The sequence below is a fragment of the Plasmodium malariae genome, assembly GCF_900090045.1.
Source record: "Plasmodium malariae genome assembly, chromosome: 2".
In the NCBI taxonomy this organism is placed as follows: Eukaryota; Apicomplexa; class Aconoidasida; order Haemosporida; family Plasmodiidae; genus Plasmodium; species Plasmodium malariae.
In genome coordinates, this window is record NC_041776.1 from 14,692 (window position 1) to 39,993 (window position 25,302).

A 25,302-nucleotide genomic window follows, 5' to 3' on the forward strand; every position below is an offset into this window, starting at 1 on the left:
AATCGTACTTGCGTTCTTTTCTTTTTTTTGTAAATTAAAAATTATGAATTTTAAATAAAAATTTTATAATTAAAGCAAATAAGAGATCTTCTAGCTCTTTTTTTTTTTTTTTTTTTTTTTTTGAAAACAGCATTTCTTTTGCGTTCTAATATGCTCATATACGTAGGTATTCATGTTTAGGTATGTTATGACAAAAGCACTAATTTAAGCCTGTAGTTATAGTGGTAGAATTAGTGTCTTAATAAAAAACTAAATTGCATCCTTGAACCTGCGTCTGTTCAGCGGTAAAACTCTTAAAGTAAAGAGGTGAAATTTTTAACCATTAATTATAATCATATTTTTATAAAATATATATATATATATATATATACTATTTTACGAATCAATTAAAATCCTCGAAAATTACCATACTATATGTTTCTTAAAACATCAGAAAAAAAAAAAAAAAATTTCATTTCATTTATGTTTATTCATGTTGATATGCTTTTATAATACAGTAGCAGGAAGGAAAAAATTATTGACAATTATTTTTCAAAAATTAATGTCTTAATTTTTTTGAGAAAATAAATTAGCTCTTACATAAATAATATACCCTAATTTCTGATCATCTGAATTTAAGACGAATTAATATAACGTCAATCATATATTAACAAAAAAAAAAAAAAAAAAAAAAAAAAAAAAAAAAAATGTAATATTTAGGTATATTTAATTTCTCTGTTGCATTTAATTTTTAATTTTGTTGTCCTCCTCATTTCTTTTCTTTTGGTATACATATTTTATTAGCTACTTAAATGCACAAATGAAAAGCATTCTCTGTAGTATAATTTTTTTTATAAAAGCATAACATCCCATTCATACAAGTAGGTGTAAAGATGTTTTAAATATGGTGCGTTATAAAAAAATATGCACGCAATATTTTTACATATGATTAGAGTTCAACAAATTGTGAAAACGTTATACACCTTAGTTATTAAATTATTCAAATACTTTTAATATAATTTATTAAGAGATATGCAATTTTTTTAAAATAAAATATTAACCGGTTAATGCATTTCAGCAAAATATACACAACATAGTAAGAATGTAATTTGCTATATATTCGTACGTACGCTTATATTTGCACGTGTAAGTACATACTCCCATTACGGCTGTATATTTGTAATCAAGAAGTATATATTTTTTTATGCACATGTATATATATATATATATATATATATATATGTATGTATGTATATATATATATTAATTACAAACTTGTACAAAGCTTAGAAAGAGTGCGCTAAATAATTTTGCTCTTCAAATGAAATGATGGCACATTCATTCGGCAATATTACATAGAGTTAGTGAAAAATAATGTGCACCTTGTCAAATTGCTTGGCATCTCCGTTAAAATTTTCATTTAATTTGTTCAGATCATGTGATATAATTTTTAAAAAAATAATTACAAAAACAAATATATCTTTTTATATAAATAGCAATTGTATAATTGAAAATTTTGGTATATGTACTACTATGAATAAATCAAAATTATCAAATATATTTTTTTTTTTTTTTAAATCGTTCTCAATTCTCATTTCTCATTTCTCAGTTCTCAATTCTCATTTCTCATACATAAAAGGATACCAATTATTTATATGACAGCGAAAATTATATTATATGTACCGTACTGAAAATAGCATATATACCGTTTTGAAAATAGTATATTTACCTTATTGAAACCTCATCAAAATAGTGGTTTTCCATTTTTATGCATAAATGAACTTGAATATATTTTGTAAATGTTTTAATGTAATATGCGCAGGATACTATAAAACTTACAACTTTAACTAATAATTTTATATTCCTTGGTAAGGTGAGCCTGCTTTATTTTTTTTTTTTTTTTTTCTATTTAAAAGTATATATATCTTTGTATATGTACCCTTATGTCATATAATGTAAAAAACTAATAAGTCCACTTACTTTTACCATGCTAGTTAATATCCGAAGCATAAATTTTTTCAATCGTGTATACTTATATATATATATATACCTGTATATACATATATACATATGGGTATATTATATCTTTGTTTACTTTTTCCCTAACTGGTGTATAGTGCTTTACTTCGTTTATGTTTATCAGTGAAAACGAAAGTAGTAAAAATGCTTATGTATCCTAAATATTAATCATTTTGCCATAAACTTGGGTGACAATATATTTTTTTTTTTTTTTTTTTTTTTTCCCACCCCGTATGTATACAATAATACATACATATTTGGAATTACGCCAAAAGGTAAAATACTAAAATATGATTATATATATTTTTCTTAAAAACAAAGAATTTTGTAAAAACTTATAAACTTTTATTCTTCTTAACATTCTTAAATAGATATTTTGTATAAATTATTAATTTTATTATTTAAAATGTATATGCTTGGATTGTTATCCCTAATCATGGTATCCATATATTAATTTAGTTAATAGAAATAGAAAAAAATTTACGAAATAAGAATGAATTGTTCATCAGTAAAAATGTATGAAGTGTTATTGTGCAAAATAGAAAGGCACGTTTCAATTAAAAAAATAAAAATAAAAATACAAGGAAAATATAAGGTGTATTATATGATATAAACGATATAAGATCTATGATATATGATATGTGATGTACGATATAAGATAAATGATAATAAAAGATAAAAGAGTAAAACAAATATTCCACACACATAGTAAAAAGGTAAAGCTGCGCAAAGTTATTCAGTATTCTTGATTTTTTAATGAGTGTTAAAAGGAAATATCATTATGGCTAATAAATATACTTTCTTATATTTTATTCTCGTTCCTTTATCGTACGCCATTAAAATAACAAAACAAATAAATATGTATCTATATCTGTGTCTATATATATATGTATATATATATATATATATATAGATATAGATATAGATATAGATATAGATATAGATATAGATATAGATATAGATATAGATAGATAGATATACGTATACATGTACGTATACATATATATATAACGGATAATGGATTAATTTGTTGTGCAAAAAAAAATAAAAAGCATAAAAATTTTAATTTATTTAAATTAGACACAAAAATAAGTGAACAAAAACAAAAAAGAGATATATTGAATAATATTTTGACTCAATATGTCCGTGCTACGTAATAACTAATAATTTAACTATATTTTTATCAGATTTTTCTACATGCCATTTTTATGTATATTTTTTTTTTATTTAATATTCTTTACATTCTTCTGTTCCAACATGCGCTTTAATACAGTTTGGACAAACAGCTGACATATAAGAAAAGACCAACACATCTGTAAGATTTTCATCCTCATATTTAGTATCATAGTAAATGCTTATTCCGGGGGTAGAAAACCTCCCTTTAGTATTTACTTTATGCATAGGTTATAGATTTCCTTTTATGTTGACGCATAAGCGCATTTTTACTGTAATATAGTTACAAAGGCGTTTGTCATTTTGGTATATATTTCTTTTACATTTGCAGCAACAGTGATATGCCAATTACATATGTATGTGTTTATACATATATATATATACATTTATTATTATCATATTCACATATCGAAATAGTATTTTAATTTTTTTCCCCTATGTATCCAAGTTCCATCTTTAATATGCTGCATATTCTTAACGTGTTTGGGTTTATAAATAGTACATTATTATTAACCCCCTCTCCCTTTTTTTTTTTTTTTCTCATTTCCCTTATTTCTTATTTAATAAAATGCTGCTCATTCTATCTATGCCTCATGTCGTACTAGCAGCACAAGGCGGATTATTATTATTCCGTCTTCCACGTATAATATGTATGTATATATTACATACGTATGTATTATATTGCATATATATATATAATATATATATGTATGTGTGTATGTATGCATGTACGAATTATCTGCTTTCCATATAATTCGAGCTCGAAACACTTGGGATGCTCAAGTATGAATCCGCAAAATCAGTGTTTCCTTCATTCACTTGTTCATGAATTTGTTTTTGTATGTTTCTCCACAGTTTTCTTGTTTTTCTCTTTCGAGGTTGAACTAGGGATCCCAAAGGGGTAAACTAATATTAAGAAAAAATATAAACAGAATTAAAATTATTAAAATGAAATGAAATAAAATGAAATGAAGTAAAATAAAATGAAGTAAAATAAAATGAAGTAAAATGAAATGAAGTAAAATAAAATGAAGTAAAATAAAATGAAGTAAAATAAAATGAAGTAAAATAAAATGAAGTAATATAAAATAATGATATATGGGTAATATACGTATGTATGGTTGTATGTATGGTCGCATGTATGGTCGCAGACGTGATAGTGTGCAAATAGCAAAATTAGGGCCAACTCAGGGCAATGAATTCCCTCATGTTGAATTATAAAAATAATTTTACAGGAGTTAACAAATTTTATAAATGTAGAATTTTTACTAACCTTATACAAAATGAACATAATTAAAAATATTCCAAACATGGTCAAAAGAACAATTCTTGTATTATCGAATCCTGACAATTTTCGTATCCCAAATACGTAATTATACAAATATGTATAATCATTCCTTGAGCACTTCACTAGATCGTCAATTGAGGCTTGTTCAGAAGTAACCATTCCTAAACTTTTTAAATCATCATACAATATATTTTTATATGATTCAAAAAAGTTATCTGCCTCCATACATATGGGATTTCCATCAAATTGACGAGGAGAATTACCTTCACATGTTGTATATTTATATATTCTATATATTTGAAGACATTCATTGATAAAATTACAATATTTATTTCTGTCTGAGCTATCTACATCTAATATTTTTTTATCAATATTTCCAACATTTTTAGTAAAATAATATAATTTCGTTAAATCGCTTAATTCAACATTGCTCATATAGGAGGCTTTAAATTCATCAAATTTTTTAGAAATATTAGCTGTAATATATTCTCCAAATTTTGTTATCAAATCTCTCATAGCAACAGAAGAAAAATCTATTCCACGTTTATTTTGAGGAAACCATTCCTTAAAGTTATTCCAAATCGATTGAGGATCGCCATCTAAGACACCCCCTTCAATTACATTATCCATAATACTAAATAAATCAATGCAATTTTTTTTTTCATAATATGAAGAGTTTTCACTAAGATTACTACATAAATTTTCATAATAACTCTTCTCATGATATCCTCCAAAATTTGTAAATTCATACGGTGGCTTATTTTCCAAAAAGTTATACTAAAAAAGTAAAAGAAAATAAAATGAATAAATTTTATTTATGATCGATTATTAAGTGAACATTGTAAATGTTGCAAATGTTACAAATGTTGCAAATGTTGCAAATGTTGCAAATGTTGCAAATGTTGCAAATGTTGCAAATGTTGCAAATGTTGCAAATGTTGCAAATGTTGCAAATGTTGCAAATGTTGCAAATGTTGCAAATGTTGCAAATGTTGCAAATATTGTAAACATCGCAAATGTTGCAAATATTGTAAACACTCTGATTAGTGTTGTCTTAAATTGTCAAGGTCTAAGCAGCTACTAAAAAAGCTAGCGACAAATAGTGATTTTAGTATATACATATATATATCTATATATATATAGTTAAATTGTACCTCCGATCCCAATTCTGCAAGAGACATGTTGTTTCTGGATAATTTAGGTAAAATGAAATTAAATAATGATAAAATGTCTATATAATAATTGTCTATTATATCATAGATACTTTATATATTAACAAATAGAATAATCTATTGACTTATGTATGTACGTATGTATGTATGTATATATATATATATAATATATATATTTATACTCATTCATTTTTTATGTTTTTTCACTAATTTTAGCATAAAAATATCCCAAAGAAAGAATTAATAATTCTTAGTTATTTATAGGAAAGAACACAACTAAAATAGCACTACATTAATATAACCCTAATATAAAGTAAACCCACTTTTAATTATAAAAAAAATATGTTATTATGTAATATGTATTCTATCCTTATATGTTCCTATATGCAACTATATATATTATACTATATATTATGATATATACTATAATATTTTATTTTATTATTTTATTTTATTTTACTAAGATGTTCCATTCAAATAGACAATTTATTTTATATGTCTAACGTCCAAAATAGTATTGGTCTTCATATTCATCGAAGAACTATTTTATCTTATTTTTTGACCATTATCTAATTTATCCTTAAAAATAAGGTTTACAGAAAAAATATTGCGCATGTAAGAAACAAAAAATATATATTGTATACTCTTTCTATTTAATAATTATTTAATAGTTAATAATTATTTAATGGTTAATATTTATTTAATAATAATTATTTAATATAAAATTTATTATAACATACAAGATAATAACTCCTTAATAAAAGGTATTCTTATCATTACATAATAATAATTATTCTATAACGTTGTTCTAACCCCATAATAGTATCAGGTAAAATCCATGCATATGCAAATATTAATATTTACGTAAAAAAAAAAAAAAAAAAAAAAAATACATAACACAAATGACACTTTTCTAATTATATAAAAAAAATATTATCACATAAATAGACATTTTTTATTATTATAATAATCCATTTAGTTTTAAAATATTAAAAAAAATAGTTGTACAATTTTTAAATATAATAAGCCCCGTTGTCATTTTTTTTTTTTATTTTATATACCATATATATATATATATATATATATATATATATATATATATATTTATATATATATATTATATATATATGTTGTGTTTATCGCCCATTATTCGCATTTACTGATTTATTTGAACAGTAAAAAAGTAAGGAAAGAATTTATTATCATGTTATAACGAAATTTATGTCGAATTAAAAAAAAAAAAAATTGGGGAAAAATTGCGGACAATTATTTTATGGATAATAATTTTAAAAATGAGGGGGAGAAAATATGTTTTCTATATTTCTGTGGACATATAAAATAAAAATATTTTGTATGCAAATTTTAATTAAAAAAAAATTAATATAATTTTATATAAAAAAAATTAATTTATTTTATATTATATAAAAAATGTATTATTATTTATAATATATTTTTTTATTTCTTTTTCAAGTATATAATTATGAAATATAATATTAAGCCAAAAAAAAATAATGCATCAAAATTTTGAATTTTCCTATATTATGATATAACAAAAATACGTATTTCGTCTTCCATTTTTATTAGAATTCTAATAAATAAAGGTATTACATTTTTAGAGAAAAAAAAAAAAAAAAAAGTGTTAAAAAAATTCCCCTTCATTTTTTTTTCCTGTTTTACAAGTAAATATTACGCAATAATGATACAAGGAAGTATCAATAAGTATATATATATATATATATTATTATTTATTATGTATGTATGTATCGCCTTATATAAGTCCATTTAATACCTTAAAAGGGTTAAACATGTCTGACAAAAATATTTCCAAAAGAATTGCTATTCTTTTTTATATGATCATGTGAACTTTTCATTTCTTTAAGTACAACACAGAGATTGAAAAAAATAATATATTACATTTTTTTTTTTTTTAGTTAAATTTTATTTTCCGGGTTTGGAAGATAATCCATTTTATCCTATTTAACTGTAATGAAAATATATGTTGTATATATTTTGTATTATATATGTATGTACATATATATATATATATATATATATATATCATATACATTTTTATCATAATAATATAGCTTATCATTTATCCCATTTTTACTTTTAAAAAAGGCTTAGTTGTAAGAGTACTAAAGTAGTGCGTTAAAAGCGTATTTTCCACATTTGCTAAAAAAAAATTTTATACTAATAAGTATTTTAAAATATTGCCCAAAAATATTGTGTAAATGCATAAAAGCACATATGCATAGAAGCATAGATGCACAAAAGCGTAAATACATAAAAATATAAAAGCATAAACAAATTCAATAGTATACATATCAGTAATATATTCTGAGTTAACGTACTATTTCTAATTTTTATAAATAATGACTTGCACATTTTGAGAGGGAAAACTAATTACCATTTTAGCATATGCCATTTTTCATTATCGGAACTGTAATGTCTTCTGATGAAAATTAACGAAATATCGAAACGGTTTTAAATCGTTTCTTATTTTGCTTATTTTACTTATTTTGCTTATTTTACTTATTTTGCTTATTTTACTTATTTTCCTCATTTTATTTTATTAAAATTTTTTTTAATTTTATTTTATTTTATTTGATTTAATTTGATTTGATTTAATTTGACTTAATTTTATTTTATTTGACTTAATTTTATTTGACTTAATTTTATTTTATTTGATTTGATTTAATTTGATTTGATTTAATTTGACTTAATTTTATTTTATTTGATTTAATTTGATTTGACTTAATTTGATTTGTTTTGTTTTTTTTTTCGTTGAAATTTTCGAGACAATTGTTTTCACCTGAACTGATTAAAGGGCATGAGTAGGCATTTATATTAATACTCATTCTTTTAAAAGTTTCGTCTTTTTAATTATTTTTAAATTTACCAAAAGTTTATTATAACTTAAATTTTGAATATATTAACTTTTGTTCACTTAATTTGTACTTGTATAAACGACCAATTTGTGCTTCAAATTTGAGCCTTAGACTTTTTCTGTTTTCCCTTCTTTTTACTATGAACAAAATTTAGGCTTATATTCATACTGCGGTACATTAATAAGAAGTATAATAAAACTCGTAATTTTTTTTAACAATTCTTTGAATATTTTTATTGCATATTTCGTTCATTTTCGTTTTCCAATGGTCATCATAAATATTGTTTTGAAAAAAATTCAAATATTATAATTTTACGAAAATGAAAATTTCGTATCCTTTTAAAAATCATAATACTGGACGACCATAATATATGAACAGTTCAGGTTGCCTTATATCCAAAAAGAGGATGTCACTATTAATTTAACTGAACAGCATAGTCATAATATTTTCATATTATTTTCGTACGTCCTTACTATTTTCTTACTTATTATTTTCGTACGTCCTTACTATTTTCTTACTTATTATTTTCGTACGTCCTTACTATTTTCTTACTTATTATTTTCGTATGTCCTTACTATTTTCTTACTTATTATTTTCGTACGTCCTTACTATTTTCTTACTTATTATTTCCGTACTTATTATTTCCGTACTAATTATTTCCGTACTTATTATTTCCGTACTAATTATTTCCGTACTAATTATTTCCGTACTTATTATTTCCGTACTTATTATTTCCGTACTTATTATTTCCGTACTTATTATTTCCGTACTTAATATTTCCGTACTTAATATATCCCTACTTTCTTATTATTTGCGTACTTACTATTTCCTTAACCTCTTTGTAATTCTTGCCTATGCATTATGCCATGGCCTCAAATATTTTGATGAGTATCCATTTTTTTACAATTATTTACAAATGCACGTTCAGAATAGCTTTAATGGATTTTAATAAATTATCCTTCAATATAATAGTTTAGTTAATATCGTTTTATTATATGTATGACTTTATGCCAATTTCTTAACAGAGCGTAATATAGGACTATATATGCATAAGACAGTATGATCAATCAAATACAGGTAAATCTTCGTAGTATATACTATATACCTATTTTGTTTAAGATAAACAAAAATATGTCAAAGTTTATAATTTTAATAAATAATTTTTTATAACTGATAAATATATATTTAAAATTAAATTTTATTTTTAAGTTTATATTATGTTCCAAAATAAAAAAAAAAAAAAAATCATTAAAAAAAAATTTAGAACCTTATAACATAAAGAAATATTAAAGTTAAACTACTCCAGCCAAATTAAACATAATAAAATCGTAATAAAATGTACTAAAATGTACTAAAAAAATATATGTACATATACATAAACAAGAAAATTTTCAACAGTGAATTATGCATATTTTAACTACAATATTAGTTATTGAATGAACATGTATAGGTCTATAACAAAAAACATATATAACATAAGTATATATTACAGTACAAACACAAAACTAACAGGTACGCATCAAACTTTAGTAGGAACACATAATGCTGCATTTCATTAATAAACACAAATATAGTTGATCTTAAAAATGTTTTAAACGAACATACGTAAAGAAAAGTGTATGAAACAAATTAGACCGTCTTGACTATATAAATACAAAAAATAAATTCATAAAAAGTAGGTATGCATATATATATATATAGCTACTTATAGTGACGAGGTTATTAAAAAATGATAAATAAATTATTTTTAGTATATGAAAATTCTTACACATTTAATAATATGTTGTTTTTAAACAAATATAATTATATTCATCCGAATTGAAATAAGTTAAAAAAAAAAAAAAAATGAAAATGAAAATGAAAACGAAAATGAAAACAAAAACAAAAAAATATAAACGAATTTTCGAATTTTCTCAAAAATATTTAATTCATTCGTATGAGTTGTTATTTAATAAATGACTCACATTAGGTTCATCTTTGTTAAATTGTCCTCCCATCTTAATATATATTTATAATTACCTACATATTGTCCATTATAATATTATAAATTTTAATGTTTTTCCCTATGTATAACAATTATTCGAAAAGCTAATAGTACTTCACAAGAATATAATTATATATATATATATATGTACATCAATATATATATTCATGCTGTTGTAGAAGTACCATATATAATGTTTCTTTTCTGTCCAATTTTTCATGCACAATTTTAAAATTTTTACATTTTAATCTTACACTAATTTTTTCCCCCCATTTAGGTAACCTATACTGGCTATACCATCCTATATATATGCACCATTTCAATAATATCAATAATTTCGATCATATCTATAATTGTGTTATTTGTATTGCTTGGCATATAAGCATGTAGTGATAACCGAACAATACCAATAATTATTAGGATTATATCTATTCCAACTGATTAAATATTTATGTAGCTGTTCAACCTAGCACCTTTAATATTTACTATAGAAAAAAGTACAAATATTTTAAATAAATATACCCTTATATTTACATATTTGCACATTTACATATATTTACATATTTACATATTTACATATATATATATATATATATATATATATAAAAAGATACTTCATCTTGTATATATGGTGCATCCACACGTTTGCTTCTTAATGGAAAGACTTTCACCTATACCATGGTGAAGTACTGGTATTTCTATATTCGTATTTGTTTGTTTGTTTTTTCTAAAACAATATACATTACAAAATAAATTAATATATTACCGTGGCACTCATTTTGAAATACAATTAACGCCTTATTAATCCATCATTTTTTATTACCATATTACATAATGTACAAGTATTAGTAAAATAAAGTCTTCATCAAATATATCAACATATTTGGAGTTGGTAACCCTAACTAATATTTGTACATAATGAATAACTTTACCGTATATTTTTACCACTGTAATATGTGCTATATATTTTTTGTCTACTTTTGCCAATAATTATTAGTATATATGTAAATTATATATTATACCATATTACTTAAATGTCAAATATACTTAAATGGTATTACCTATTTTGTCGTGCATGCATCTTCATCATTCAGTAAGTACGAAGCAAATACATATTATATATATCATTATTTCTATATATCTATATTTCGCAGTATACCCTTTCACATCTTGCATTTTTCTATATACCAAAAATTAACCTTTATACTGTTGTTTCTCTTTTATTCAACATAATGATATAGTTAACCGTAGTATCTTCATCCCCCCTAGATATTTCAGCACTTGCCTTATCTTTTAATGATCTACATTATATCATGCCACTCCATTGCTTCATCATTTTTGGTTTATATGCACAAATGGAAATACATTGAACATTAAACTTACATAAATGTATATATTGTATGCATATACTTATGTATGCCTTTATATGTGTTAATAAAGACTCTGTGAAGAAGATGAAGAAGTATAATCCATATAATTTGGTATATGCCTAGCACTTTCCTCACTTTGACTATCATCATTAATAAATTTATTTTCAGCATTTCTTTCTATGTTCCTCCAAATTCTTCTTGTTCTTCGAAATCGCGGATTTATATAAGAACTCAAAGGAGTAAACTGATATTAAGACATAAATGAAAAAAAAAAAAAAAAAAAAAAAGATATATATACGTACTCACGTATGTATGTTCTCATGTATACTGATAACTGAAGACAAAACAAAACATGCTAATGGTTTATACAAATTGTTCCGAAATAATCATATTAGTACACTATTTTTACTAACCTTATATAAAAAGAAAAGAATCATAAAAACTCCAAAAATGGAAAAAACTGTTATTACTCCTTTGCCTGTTTTTGATAATTCTGAACTACTTCTAAAAAAACTATAAAAATTATTTCTAAATGGGTCTTCTGATGAGCAAGGAATTGGACTCAACATGGAATAAGTATTTTCAGCTATTATGTTGGGCTTGGATTTTAAAACAGGTAATACTTTTTCTTTATACTGTGCCAAAAAATTATTTACCTCTCTACATACAGTACTTCCAGTAGATTTATCAAAAATAGCACTAGAGCACTTACCGTTTTGATATTTTCTTACTATTTCAAGACAATGATTAATAAACCAACAACATATATTATTATTTTTATCACGTGCTTCACTAATCATTCTTTTAATATTTTCAATGTTTTCAACAAAATAATACAAAATCATTGTGTCTATAACTTCTTCTTCATTCCCATGTAAATTCTTATATTTATTAAAACTTCTCACATAATAATCTTCTACTATTTTTCCATAAGTATCTATAAAACGGTCTATTGCTGTGGAAGAATAAATATTGCTCTTACTAGTTGGCGATATTACATCCTTAAAGTCATTCCAGATATTACTAAATTTACCATGCGATAAATCTAAAATGTTCTCTAAGTCATCTAAAATAGTATGTAACTTAACGCATTTCTCTGTGTTTCCTTGTATATCCAACCCCTCACCGTTTTTACATGTTGATGATTTATATTTTTCATTAACAATACCTCGGAATTTGTCAAAATTATATTCGGGCCATTTTTCCAAAAAATATAACTAAAAAGTGAGAAAAGGGAAATATAAAAATATAGAAATATATAAGGTATAACATTAACACTGATTTAGTAGAAAGAATCCTTTCATTGTATATAAGGAACAATGGATAATATATTTTAAAATAATTCTAGCACAAATTAATTTTGGGAAATTAACATACCTGACGTTTTATTTGTTTTACGGACATTTTATATTTCCATAGATGCAAATAAAACAAAAAAAGTATTTTGTGTTCTCATAAAAATGTATGTATCAGAAAAGGAACATACAAATCTGCATAAACTTCTCTCCTTTTTCTTTTTTTTTTTTTTATGAGCACAAATTAAAAAAAAAAAATATGTATTGTAAGCAAGAACGTTTTACAATTACATTTAAAGAGCATTGTAGTATGCACTATTTTTTATTATATCATTTAAAATAGACAATTACAAATTTATAGAAAAAAAATAGAGTAAAATTAAAGTAAAAATATAATATGGTAAATACAATGAAGTATAAAACAAAATTATGTAAAATAAATTAAAATAAAGTAAATCAATAGTTAGAATATTAACATTGCAAATATAGTATAATATTAATAGTAAAAATATGATTCCATCAAATTTTCCTATTATAACAAAAATATACTATTATTTTATTGACATTTTTCCAAAAACTGGAGTACAATATTTTTATATATAAATATACATACAATTTTTTACACTCAATTATTCATTGAAGTTATACTTATTTAATTACCCTATTTATCCATATAAAAAAATATTCTTATTCGTTGAAATAAACTAGTTTAAAAATCTTGCAATTTTATTTTTTCATTATCAATTTTATTTTCAATAAATATGTATTATATTAACTTAAAAAAAATTATATATTTACTTTTTGATTAATTTTTACCCTTAAATATATCTATGTATAATATATTAGTAAATATCAATATTTGCTAATATCGTATTATAAATTTTAAATAAATGAAAAATGATATTTTTAATGAAAAACAATTATTTATTTATTTTTTTTTTTTTTTTTGTATCTTTTTTTTTTTTAATTTGCATATATAAATAATTATACATTTTAAAATGTTAATATTTATTACCGTAATGGTATTGTTCATTGTGTAAATATTCTTTAACCTTGAATTATTAATATTCTCAATTATTGCATGTAAAAGTATTTTCAAGTTAAATAAAATCTTATATATATAAAATAACAAGCCTTTAAACATTAATTTAAAATTTTTTTTTTTTTTTTATATACATTTATATGTAGACCATGCGGGTATAACTTTTTTTTTTTTTTTTTTTTTTCTCCATTTACATATTATATGTCATATTACTGTTTACTCATATTCCCCATTACATGTTTAAGATAATAATACTATAAGCAATATTATAATTAAGTTGTTAACATATATTATATATTATGTATTATATATTATGTATATATGTACATATTGCTTAAATTCCTAGTGTTCCACTGCTATATATATTTTTTATGCAATCACACGTAGCTTATATAATATGAAGCATGACGTTGTTGTATAATTTTAAATGATTGCTCTCTGCATATTTACAATTTGGTTATATAAAATGCTCATTTTGTCATTCTATATTGATGAAATATTTTAGTTATAATAAAATTTTTTTTTTTTTTATATATTTCTCATTTATTTTAGAAATCGTTGTAATTTTTGGCAAAAACACAAAAAAATAATTAAAAATTAAAAAATATACTTTGTTTTCATAATTATTGTGCAGCTAATTATATATATGCCCACATTTTATTATGCACAAAATAAATACTCAAACATCTAAAATTAAAATTAATATTAGCATGGAACGAAAGATTAAAATTAGCTATTACACTAAAATTAATCAAAGGAAATTATATACAAATAAGAGAAAATTTTCCAAAGTTATATATATGTTAACCGCAATTTCAGTTATTCCATGAGCAGTATGTATGCATGTATGTATGTATGTATGTATACATATATATATTTAATTAATGGGAGATTATCGCGCAATTTGCATTAAAACATTTTTAACAAATTGTAAGTTCCATCTTAAATTTAACAGTACTTGTAATTTTAAAACAAAAAAATATTTTTATTTGAATTCCGGACGCCACCAAATACTGGTGAGCGTAATTAAGCATATATATGATTTGGCTCCAAAATATGAAATTTATTTGTTTAGTTTTGTTTCCCGATTATACACATTAATTTATATTAATAATTTTCCTATATATATATATACCACTGAACAAATGGCTAGCCATTCGAAAATATGCTTAAAAGTTTTCCTTGATTCCCCTTACACTTTATCATCTCTATATTATCACTTCCGTAAATAAGCTTATAACATTATATAAACCAAATTGGGGCATTATCTTGTACATATATTTCCATCCATATTTTAAGAAATTACTCATTTATTCTTCTAAAAGGATATGATTTCACACGTACCAGTGCTAAGCATTTGTATTTATATTTGTTTGTAATTCTTTTTAAAACAGCATACATTATAATATTACCTTAGCATTTATTTTGAATTACAATTAATGCCTTACTAATTCATCATTTTTAATTACTATATTACATAATTTATAACTATTAGTAAAACAAAATTAGAATCTTCATAAAAAGTATAACCTTATTTGGAGATGGTATCCTGACTTACACCTGTAAATAATGGATACCTTTTTACCATATTTCTTTTTAACCATTGGAATATATACATTATATATTTTTACTATTCTGATCATTAACTATTGGTATAAGCGTGCATTAACTTCTAAATTATACCATATTATATAAATAAGTGTTAATTATACTTAGCTAGTCTTACCAATTCATCGTGCAAGCAACATAAACAACCAATCAATATGAAACAAATAAATGTTATATATATCTTTCAAAATATTTTATATTTTTATATTTCTCAGTATATCTGCTCATATATTACAGTTTGTTTATTACCTTATTTTAACCTTTATGCTGGTTCCTTTCTTTTAGTAAGAATAATAGTATAGCAAAACCTCAGTAACTTCATCCCCCCTAGATATTTCAGCACTTGCCTTATCTTTTAATGATCTACATTATATCATGCCATCCCATTGCTTCATCATTTTTGGTTTATATGCACAAATGGAAATACATTGAACATTAAACTTACATAAATGTATATATTTTATGCATGTATGCATGTATATATATATACATATATGTGTTAATAAAGACTCTGTGAAGAAGATGAAGAAGTATAATCCATATAATTTGGTATATGCCTAGCACTTTCCTCACTTTGACTATCATCATTAATAAATTTATTTTCAGCATTTCTTTCTATGTTCCTCCAAATTCTTCTTGTTCTTCGATATTGCGGATTTATATAAGAACTCAAAGGAGTAAACTGATATTAAGACAAAAAATGAAAAAAAAAAAAAAAAAAAAAGATATATATACGTACTCACGTATGTATGTTCTCATGTATACTGATAACTGAAGACAAAACAAAACATGCTAATGGTTTATACAAATTGTTCCGAAATAATCATATTAGTAAACTATTTTTACTAACCTTATATAAAAAGAAAAGAATCAAAAAAACTCCAAAAATGGAAAAAACTGTTATTACTCCTTTTCCTGTTTTTGTTAATTCTGAACTACTTCTAAAAAAACTATGAAAATTATTTCTAAATGGGTCTTCTGATGAGCACAATATTGCATCAGTAATTGAATGCTTCGGTTCAAGTTTATCTAAGTTTTGCAAATATTTTATATGGGGGTATAGTTTCTCTCCATATTGTGCCAAAAAATTTTTTACTTCTATACATATGGTGCTACCACTAGATTTATCATTTATATTATAATTCGAGCATTTACCATTTTGATATTTTCTTACTATTTCAAGACAATGATTAATAAACCAACAACATATATTATTATTTTTATCATGTGCGTTACTAATCATTCTATTAATATTTCCAAGGTTTTCCACAAAATAATACAACATCAATGTGTCTATAACTTCTTCTTCCGTCCCATATAAATTCTTATATTTATTAAAATTTTTCACATAATTTTCTTCAACAATTTTTCCAAAAGTATCTATGAAATTGTCCATTGCAGTGGAAGAATAAACATTGTTCTCCTTTGTATACGAAATAACACTTCTAAAACTTTTCCAGATATTACTAAATTTACCATGTGATAAATCTAAATTGTTCTCTAGGTTATCTAAAATAGTATGTAACTTAACGCAATTCTCTTTACTTTTGTGCTGCCCAAATCCATAAATATTAATACATTCTGTTGTTCTATAATCATCATTAACAATCCCTCGAAATCTGTCAAAATTATATTCGGGCCAATTTTCCAAAAAATATAACTAAAAAGTGAGAAGGAGGAAATATAAAAATATAGAAATATATAAGGTATAACATTAACACTCATTTAGTAGAAAGAATCCTTTCATTGTATATAAGGAACAATGGATAATATATTTTAAAATAATTGTAGCACAAATTAATTTTGGGAAATTAACATACCTGACGTTTTATTTGTTTTACGGACATTTTATATTTCCATAGATGCAAATAAAACAAAAAAAGTATTTTGTGTTCTCATAAAAATGTATGTATCAAAAAAAATAACAACATACAAATCTGCATAAACTTCTCTCTTTTTTTTTTTTTTTTTTTTTGAGCACAAATTAAAAAAAAAAAAAAAAAATATGTTTTGTAAACAAGAACGTTTTACAATTACATTTAAAGAGCATTGTAGTATGCACTATTTTTTATTATATCATTTAAAATGGGCAATTACAAATTTATAAAAAAAAAAAAATAGAGTAAAATTAAAGTAAAAAATAAATATAATAAATATAATAGCTTATAAAATGAAAATATGTAAAACAAATTAAAATAAAGTAAAACAATTAGCAAAAAAACATTGGAAACATCATACACAATTAATAGTAAAAATATTATTCCATCAAAATTTCCCTTTTATATCAAACATATATCATTATTTCATTAACAATTTTCCAAAAACTGGTTTACAAAATTTTTTTAAGTACAAATATATATAAAAGTTTACACTTAGTATTCATTGAGGCAATCCATAATTAATTACCCTTTTTATCTATGTAAAATATTCTTATGTGATAAAATAAACTAATTACTTTAAAAATCTTAAAATTTAATTTTTTTTATCATCAATTTTATTTTTATTATGTATTATATTAACTTATTTAAAAAATTTACATAATTAATTTTTAGTCAATTTTGGCTTTACAACTCTATATATATATTAGGTTAGTAATATTCAAGATGTTCTAATGTAGCATTCTAAAATTTAAGTAAATGAAAATTGATATTTTTAAAGAATAACAATTATTTTTTTATCTTTTTTTTAATTTTGCACATATAAATAATTATACATTAAAATATGTCAATATTTATTACCTTAATGTTCATTGTGTAATAATAATACTTTCTTCACAATCAAATATCAACTATTTCATGTAAACGTTTTTTCAAATTACGTAAAATACTATATAAAAAAAATAACAAGATGTTAAATATTAATTCTAAAAATTTTATATATGCATTTATATGTATACTTACGGGTATAATTTTTTTTTTTCGTTTTATATGTTGTTATATATTATTTTACTATTTTGCGCATATCTACCATTACATGTTTAAGGCAGTGATACATAGTAGTATTGTAATGAATTAATTTAACATATATATATATATATGTATATATATATACATGTATATATGTACAGAAAAAAAAGTACATTAGGAAATTATGGTAAATATAGTGTATAATTTGAACACATTTTTTACCTAATTTGTTGTTTATACATAACGGAACGATAACCATATCTTTTTCTTTTCATGCATAAGACATAAATATTTTTATCCATATTGGCATGATAACTATTATTATTTCTTATTATCGTAATTTATTTCCCATTTCATGAGAATGTTACAAGGTGAAAGACATCTTTTTAATGCTCGCTCCAAGGAAATGTATGTATCTTGCTTAATTATGCAAAAACTTATAAATGTATATACTAAAAGTATGTACATAAATATATACACATATATATATATATATATATATATATATATATATATATATACATGTTTGTGATAAAATAAATTACATTTGGATATTATTGCAAATAGTATTCATATTTTTACTCTGATCTTTTACTTCACCTTTGTTGGTTTTATTTATAAAAGAAAGCTAAATAATTTTTTTTTAATATTTTCTCCTCAGCTCATTTTATAAAAAATTTGTATGGTTCGTGTTTTTTTTTTTTTTTTTTTTTTTATATATATATATATATATATATATACTAATTTTCGAAATAATAATTTTCACCATAACTGATTAAATAACATGCTTAGTCATTTTTAATAATACTCATTGTTTTAATATTTCTGTCTACAATAACTATTCTTAAATTTGTAAAAAAAAAATTTATTATGATTTATTTTGAATAAATTTTTATAAACAAAAATTGTATTTATACAAACGACCAATAATTATTGCTTCGAATTTGAGCCTTAGACTTTTTCTGTTTCTCCCCTCTTTTTATTATGTACAAATTTTAGGTTTGTATTTGTACGTCAATATATAAATAGGAGTTATAATAAGACTTGTAATTTTATTTAACAGTTGTATGAATAATTGTATTGCATATTTAGTTAGTGCAGCTGTCTTTTCCTATTCTCATCATAAATACTGTATTGAACAAAATTTACGTATTATAAATTTGCAAATATATTTTTAAATATTGTAATATCAGATGATCATAATGTATGTATATATATATATATATATATATATATATATATATATATATATATATATATATTTATATTTATATTTATATTTATATTTATATATATATATATATTTATATTTATAGTTATATATATATTTATATTTATATATATATTTATATATATATTTATATTTATATATATATTTATATTTATGTTAACATAATTAATGGTATGTATCTAAAAATATATTTTTATTGTTAAATTAATTAAACTGTGCCATTATAATTTCATCTTTAATCTGTTAGTAATATGTGTCCATTCAATATGTTATGACCATATATAAGTTTTGCCAGTTTTAACACAATATTTCAAGTTTTTATTATTGCTTGTTCATAAATTTTTTATTGAATTTAAAAAATGTTCTTTTATTGGTATCATAACTTTTATATATTATACAACATTATTATATGTGTATGTCGTTATACTACACTTTAGACAACGCATAAAATATGGCTTTACCATTTATATATTATATGATATAATGTTATTATTAAAATAAACTATCAAAAATTATTTAGTGAATAACACGTTTACTGTTTCTTATGACATGTTAATATGTACAAAAATTATTAAAAAAAAAAAAAAAAAAAAAAAAAAAATGTATTATTTAACAATTTTAAAAAATTATCTTAATCGATATCTTAAAATTAAGGGTAATCAAATGTCTATATAAATTAATTTTTAACATAATTCAATTGTTTTTTAAATAAAATTTTCACCTTTTTTTCCCTTTTTACAAAATTAATATTCTCTTTCACATATAGATTTTCACGGTTACTATTATCATAAACATAGCAAATATAATCAATATCAAATAATGTAGCTAGCTCCCAACATTTTTCATATAAAATTTATGGCAAATGACTATTTTTTTTTGATTATTTTGTGCCTTCTGAAATTTCATTAATATATTTAATACCCTTATGTGCACAATGAAATATAAATATATACATATATATATAATATACAAATTTCTATTTACTATTGTTGGGTAATAATTTGTTATTTACGCACTAATCGCAAGACCCTCTTCATCGGTAAGTATGCTCTAACAGTGGACCTCCCACAACCATATTTCATATTTCCCCTTCGTGAAAGGCCCTGTATATATCTTCTTCATTTAAATAAAATACCCCAAAAAACAATTTATACAAACATGTATTATATATGTATATAAAAATTATATAAAAACTTGATATTTTGATACGTTATCATGCCAATAACGTTGCATATGTGCCATATTATTTATTTTCACACGCAAATATGATAACCACATTTATTATGTACTAGCACAACTACTAAATAAGATCAAACATATACAATATAATACTATGTGTAATAATCATTTTAGATACAATCCATCTTATTCTAATTATTTTTACTTATATTTATATTTTCACTAAGAATTTTTTAATTTATGTTTATAAAATTAATACAACTTACCTATATTTATACTATATAATATTTATCGTACTATATAATATATTACAATCCTATTTTATCCGCTCATAACTATATTTTTTTTTTTTTTTTTTTTTTTATACGTTTTATTTTTTTTATTTTTCCACTACTCCAGCTATATATATAATGATCATTATATATACTCATCTGCTGAATTATCCTTTACATTAATATTACTATTTACATGTGCAAAATGTTTTCACATTCCATAAACCAATAATTTTGCACAGAGTTACTACATTACACTTAAAAAATGGAACAAATTGTGTTGATCTGATAGAGAAATTGCCAATTTTAATTTTTTCCATAAATTTTCTATAAATCTTAATTTCCCCTATATAATTAATCCCTCATGAAGGTTTACCATTTTCTTTTATTCCCCATGCTAAAAATATAAACATAATTACGTTTCAACAAAAAATGATATTTATATTTTTTTTTCCTTATATTACAATACCTCTTTTGATTTTTATTTCGTAATACACTGCTTCATAAAATGCAATATCATCGCACAGTTGTTTATTATTCTCTATATTTCATTACACAAATTTCACCTTCCATTTGTTTTTCATAATTTTGCATTAACTATTCAGGTAAAATTTTTATTATTAATTAAACATAAATCGATATTTTTCTGACGTAACCCTTTCTCCACTAGTTTCCCTTCGGTTCGGTTGGTCCATATTTGTCGAATGGTCAAAATTTACTTGCTCATCAAAGCTTTCAACATTTCTCCACATTTTTCTTATTCTTCTACCTCGTGGGTACATTAAATTTCCCAGAGGAGTTAGCTAATTTTAATAAAAAAATAAATACGTAAATAAATAAAAAAGTAAATAAGTAAATATATGTATATATATGTATATATATGTATATATATATGTACTGTACACGTATCCACTTTTCATTGTATCCCTTTTATCGTAAATTTTTTTATGAAAATGGGCCATGGGCACCACTTCCCAATACGTTACTCCCATTTTAACAAAAATTTTTAAATTACCTTATATAACATGTAAAAGATCAAGAATATTCCAAACACTGATAATATAGCTACACCTGCCTTTCCACCTGTGGATAACTTTTGATTTTCCCCAAAAAAAGAAATCTCAGAGGGATCTTTTAAGCATTTAATTGGAGCAGTATCATTAGTAGTCTCTTTAGAAATATTATGCATGCCTCTTAATGTATAATATAAATGCAGTTTATATTTACTATAAAAATGGTTTACTTCAGCACATATAGTACTAGGATTACTATATGTTATATTATTATTTCCTGAACACTTAAAATTATTATACTTATTATATATTTCAAGGCATTCGTTGATAAATTTACAAGTCGAATAATAGTCTTTATTGTCTGGGGAACCCATTATATGATTAATTTTTCCAGAATTTTCAGAGAAATAGTATAATTTCAAAATATCCATTACTTCAGTATTATTTCCATATAGTCCCTGGTACGTTTTAAAATCATCTACATACGTTCCTTCAAGTAATACTCCAAGTTCTTTAATAAATTTACTCATTTCACTGGAACCTAAATCAATGCTCTTTTTGTTTTCAATAAACCATTTCTTACCATTCTCAAAAATTTTATTATTAGCACCTAATCCCCTCCTGATAAATAAACTCTCTAAAATACTAAATAATTTAATGCAATATAGTCTATTATGAAGAGATCCATTATTATCATACATACACATATCTTCATATTTACTTTTATAAATTCCTCTTAAATCTTCAAAAGAATAGTCAGGCCAATACACCAAAAACGGATACTGCAATAATAAAAAATATAAATATATGAACAGTAGCCATTAGGAATGTTTACCATTAAGAATGAACATATTTTGTTCATAAAGAAAAAGATTATTAAAAAAATGAGCTATAAATAATAATAATGTTCTTAATAAAAAATACAAACAAACCTTTTTCTTCAGTTCACTAAAAACGGGAGTACCGTGCACTACAGGTTCACTCTCTATACTATCACTACTCATTTTAATTAAATAAAATAATAATATCGTTTGTTCTCGTAAATATTTATCTATATATAAAAAACAACTTCACATAATTTATTTACATATTATTATGCTTTTTTTTTTTTTTTTTTTTTTCTTTTTGAAATTAATATATGAACAGATACTTTACACTGTAATAATTATTCCTTAATAATATTTTAAATTTTAATTAGAAGTGGTGTATACTACTAATTATTTCCTATATAACAATAAACATCTTTTAACTAAAAAAAAAAATTAAATAGAACATGATAAAACAAAGTTTACCAAAATAAAATAAAATTGACCAAAATAAAACCAAATAGAACAAAATAAAAGATTAAAACACAAAAAAAAATAAAATAAAATAAAACTAAAAATCAGGAATAAAATTGTTCTACGTAAAACTTCTATAACGGTAATATGATACTCTGTATAATAGGCAAATATTTTTTCTCTTTATATGGTAGAAGTATCATACGCTATTATTAATATACATGTATTATATAATACAGTAACAAATTATTTTTAATAATGTAGATAATTCTTACAATAATACATTTCTTTTTTTTATAAAAAATATACTAATTCTTAATATATATATAAATAATTTTCATTGTTCTAAATTATTCTCTATTATGGAAAAATGATGGACTTCACAAAAAAAAAAAAAAAAAAAAAAAAAGGTAAAATTTTCCTTTACTAATGATTTATAAAATCAATTTGGATTTTTTTTCCTTATAAAAGTGTATAAAAAATTTAAAAAAATTGTATCATTTATTTTTTTTTTAAAATTACCATAGTACTTATATATATATATATATACATATATAAGTTAATCCCACAATTTTTGACTAATATAATAAATATATACTATTACTACTATGTACAAAAGAATACATAAATATATAATAAGAATATAGCGCACAAACATTTTAAAATAAATTTGTTGATTGTATTACGTTTGATATTATTAGCATTTATCAGAAGTTATTATTTATTCTAACTGTAGCATCTTCTTTTTTTACATTTATATTTTCATATATTAGAATTTTCAAAGGAACTCCTTTACTACTCTCCATTTAAACCCCAAAACAAAAGAAGTTTTCAAATTTTAAATTATTAACAAGTCATAATATAATAATATCATTTTATATTTGTTATTTTCGTTGAACTAAATATAAAATATTAAAAATACTTAAACGTAATAAATATATTTTACCTTTTTAGAATTAAATAAAATGATATTTTGAAAAATATGGAAAATTACAAAGTTTTAAAATATTAAAAAAAAAAAAAAAAAAAAAAAAAAAATGATAAAATCAAAGTACAAAAGTTTTAGTACACTGAAATTATATTTTTGTAAAATTAAAGGAAAATAAGCATTATATATATATAATTAAAACATAAGTATATATAATAAATAAAACGTGTAAAAATAAAAGATATATTTTTAAAAATGTAAAATGCACTTTAAAATATATTTCGTTTTATGTTTATTACATTTAAATAGAACTGTGAAATTGTTAATTTGGTCGTATTTTTCTTGTTTTCTTGTTTTCTTGTTTCTTACTTTTATTTTATTCTTATTATTTTATTTCGCTTGATAATAAACTTTTCGCATAGAAAATTGTATATACCACATTCCTCATATGTGTATTTACATTTTAGTTAGGCCATAATATGCAATTATTATGTATAAAAAAAAAAAAAAATGGAAAAATACAGAAATATAGAAATGCAGATATGCAGAAATGCAGATATGCAGAAATGCAGATATGCAGATATGCAGAAATGCAGAAATGCAGAAATGCAGAAATGCAGAAATTCAGAAATGCAGAAATGCAGAAATGCAGAAATAGTTAAAATACTATAC

At 22.2% G+C, this 25,302-nt stretch overlaps 4 protein-coding genes across 4 annotated transcripts; all 4 read right to left on the reverse strand.

Moving 5' to 3' along the window:
* Window positions 1–3,906: 3,906 nt before the first annotated feature.
* PmUG01_02010300 (PIR protein) lies at window positions 3,907–5,640 on the reverse strand (the record flags this gene model as incomplete). Its single annotated transcript, XM_029008572.1, has 3 exons — window positions 3,907–4,077; window positions 4,445–5,236; window positions 5,614–5,640. The coding sequence occupies 3 exons, from the start codon at window positions 5,638–5,640 to the stop codon at window positions 3,907–3,909; spliced, it is 990 nt and encodes a 329-aa protein (XP_028860119.1).
* A 6,622-nt stretch (window positions 5,641–12,262) lies between these two features.
* On the reverse strand, window positions 12,263–13,280 carry PmUG01_02010400 (PIR protein; the record flags this gene model as incomplete). Its single annotated transcript, XM_029008573.1, has 2 exons — window positions 12,263–13,093; window positions 13,254–13,280. The coding sequence occupies 2 exons, from the start codon at window positions 13,278–13,280 to the stop codon at window positions 12,263–12,265; spliced, it is 858 nt and encodes a 285-aa protein (XP_028860120.1).
* Window positions 13,281–16,644: 3,364 nt separating this feature from the next.
* On the reverse strand, window positions 16,645–17,668 carry PmUG01_02010500 (PIR protein; the record flags this gene model as incomplete). Its single annotated transcript, XM_029008575.1, has 2 exons — window positions 16,645–17,481; window positions 17,642–17,668. 2 exons carry the CDS (start codon window positions 17,666–17,668, stop codon window positions 16,645–16,647), a joined length of 864 nt encoding a protein of 287 aa, XP_028860121.1.
* A 4,747-nt stretch (window positions 17,669–22,415) lies between these two features.
* PmUG01_02010600 (PIR protein) lies at window positions 22,416–23,426 on the reverse strand (the record flags this gene model as incomplete). The annotated part of the gene is made up of 2 exons (XM_029008576.1): window positions 22,416–23,204; window positions 23,355–23,426. The coding sequence occupies 2 exons, from the start codon at window positions 23,424–23,426 to the stop codon at window positions 22,416–22,418; spliced, it is 861 nt and encodes a 286-aa protein (XP_028860122.1).
* Between the last annotated feature and the right edge of the window lie 1,876 nt (window positions 23,427–25,302).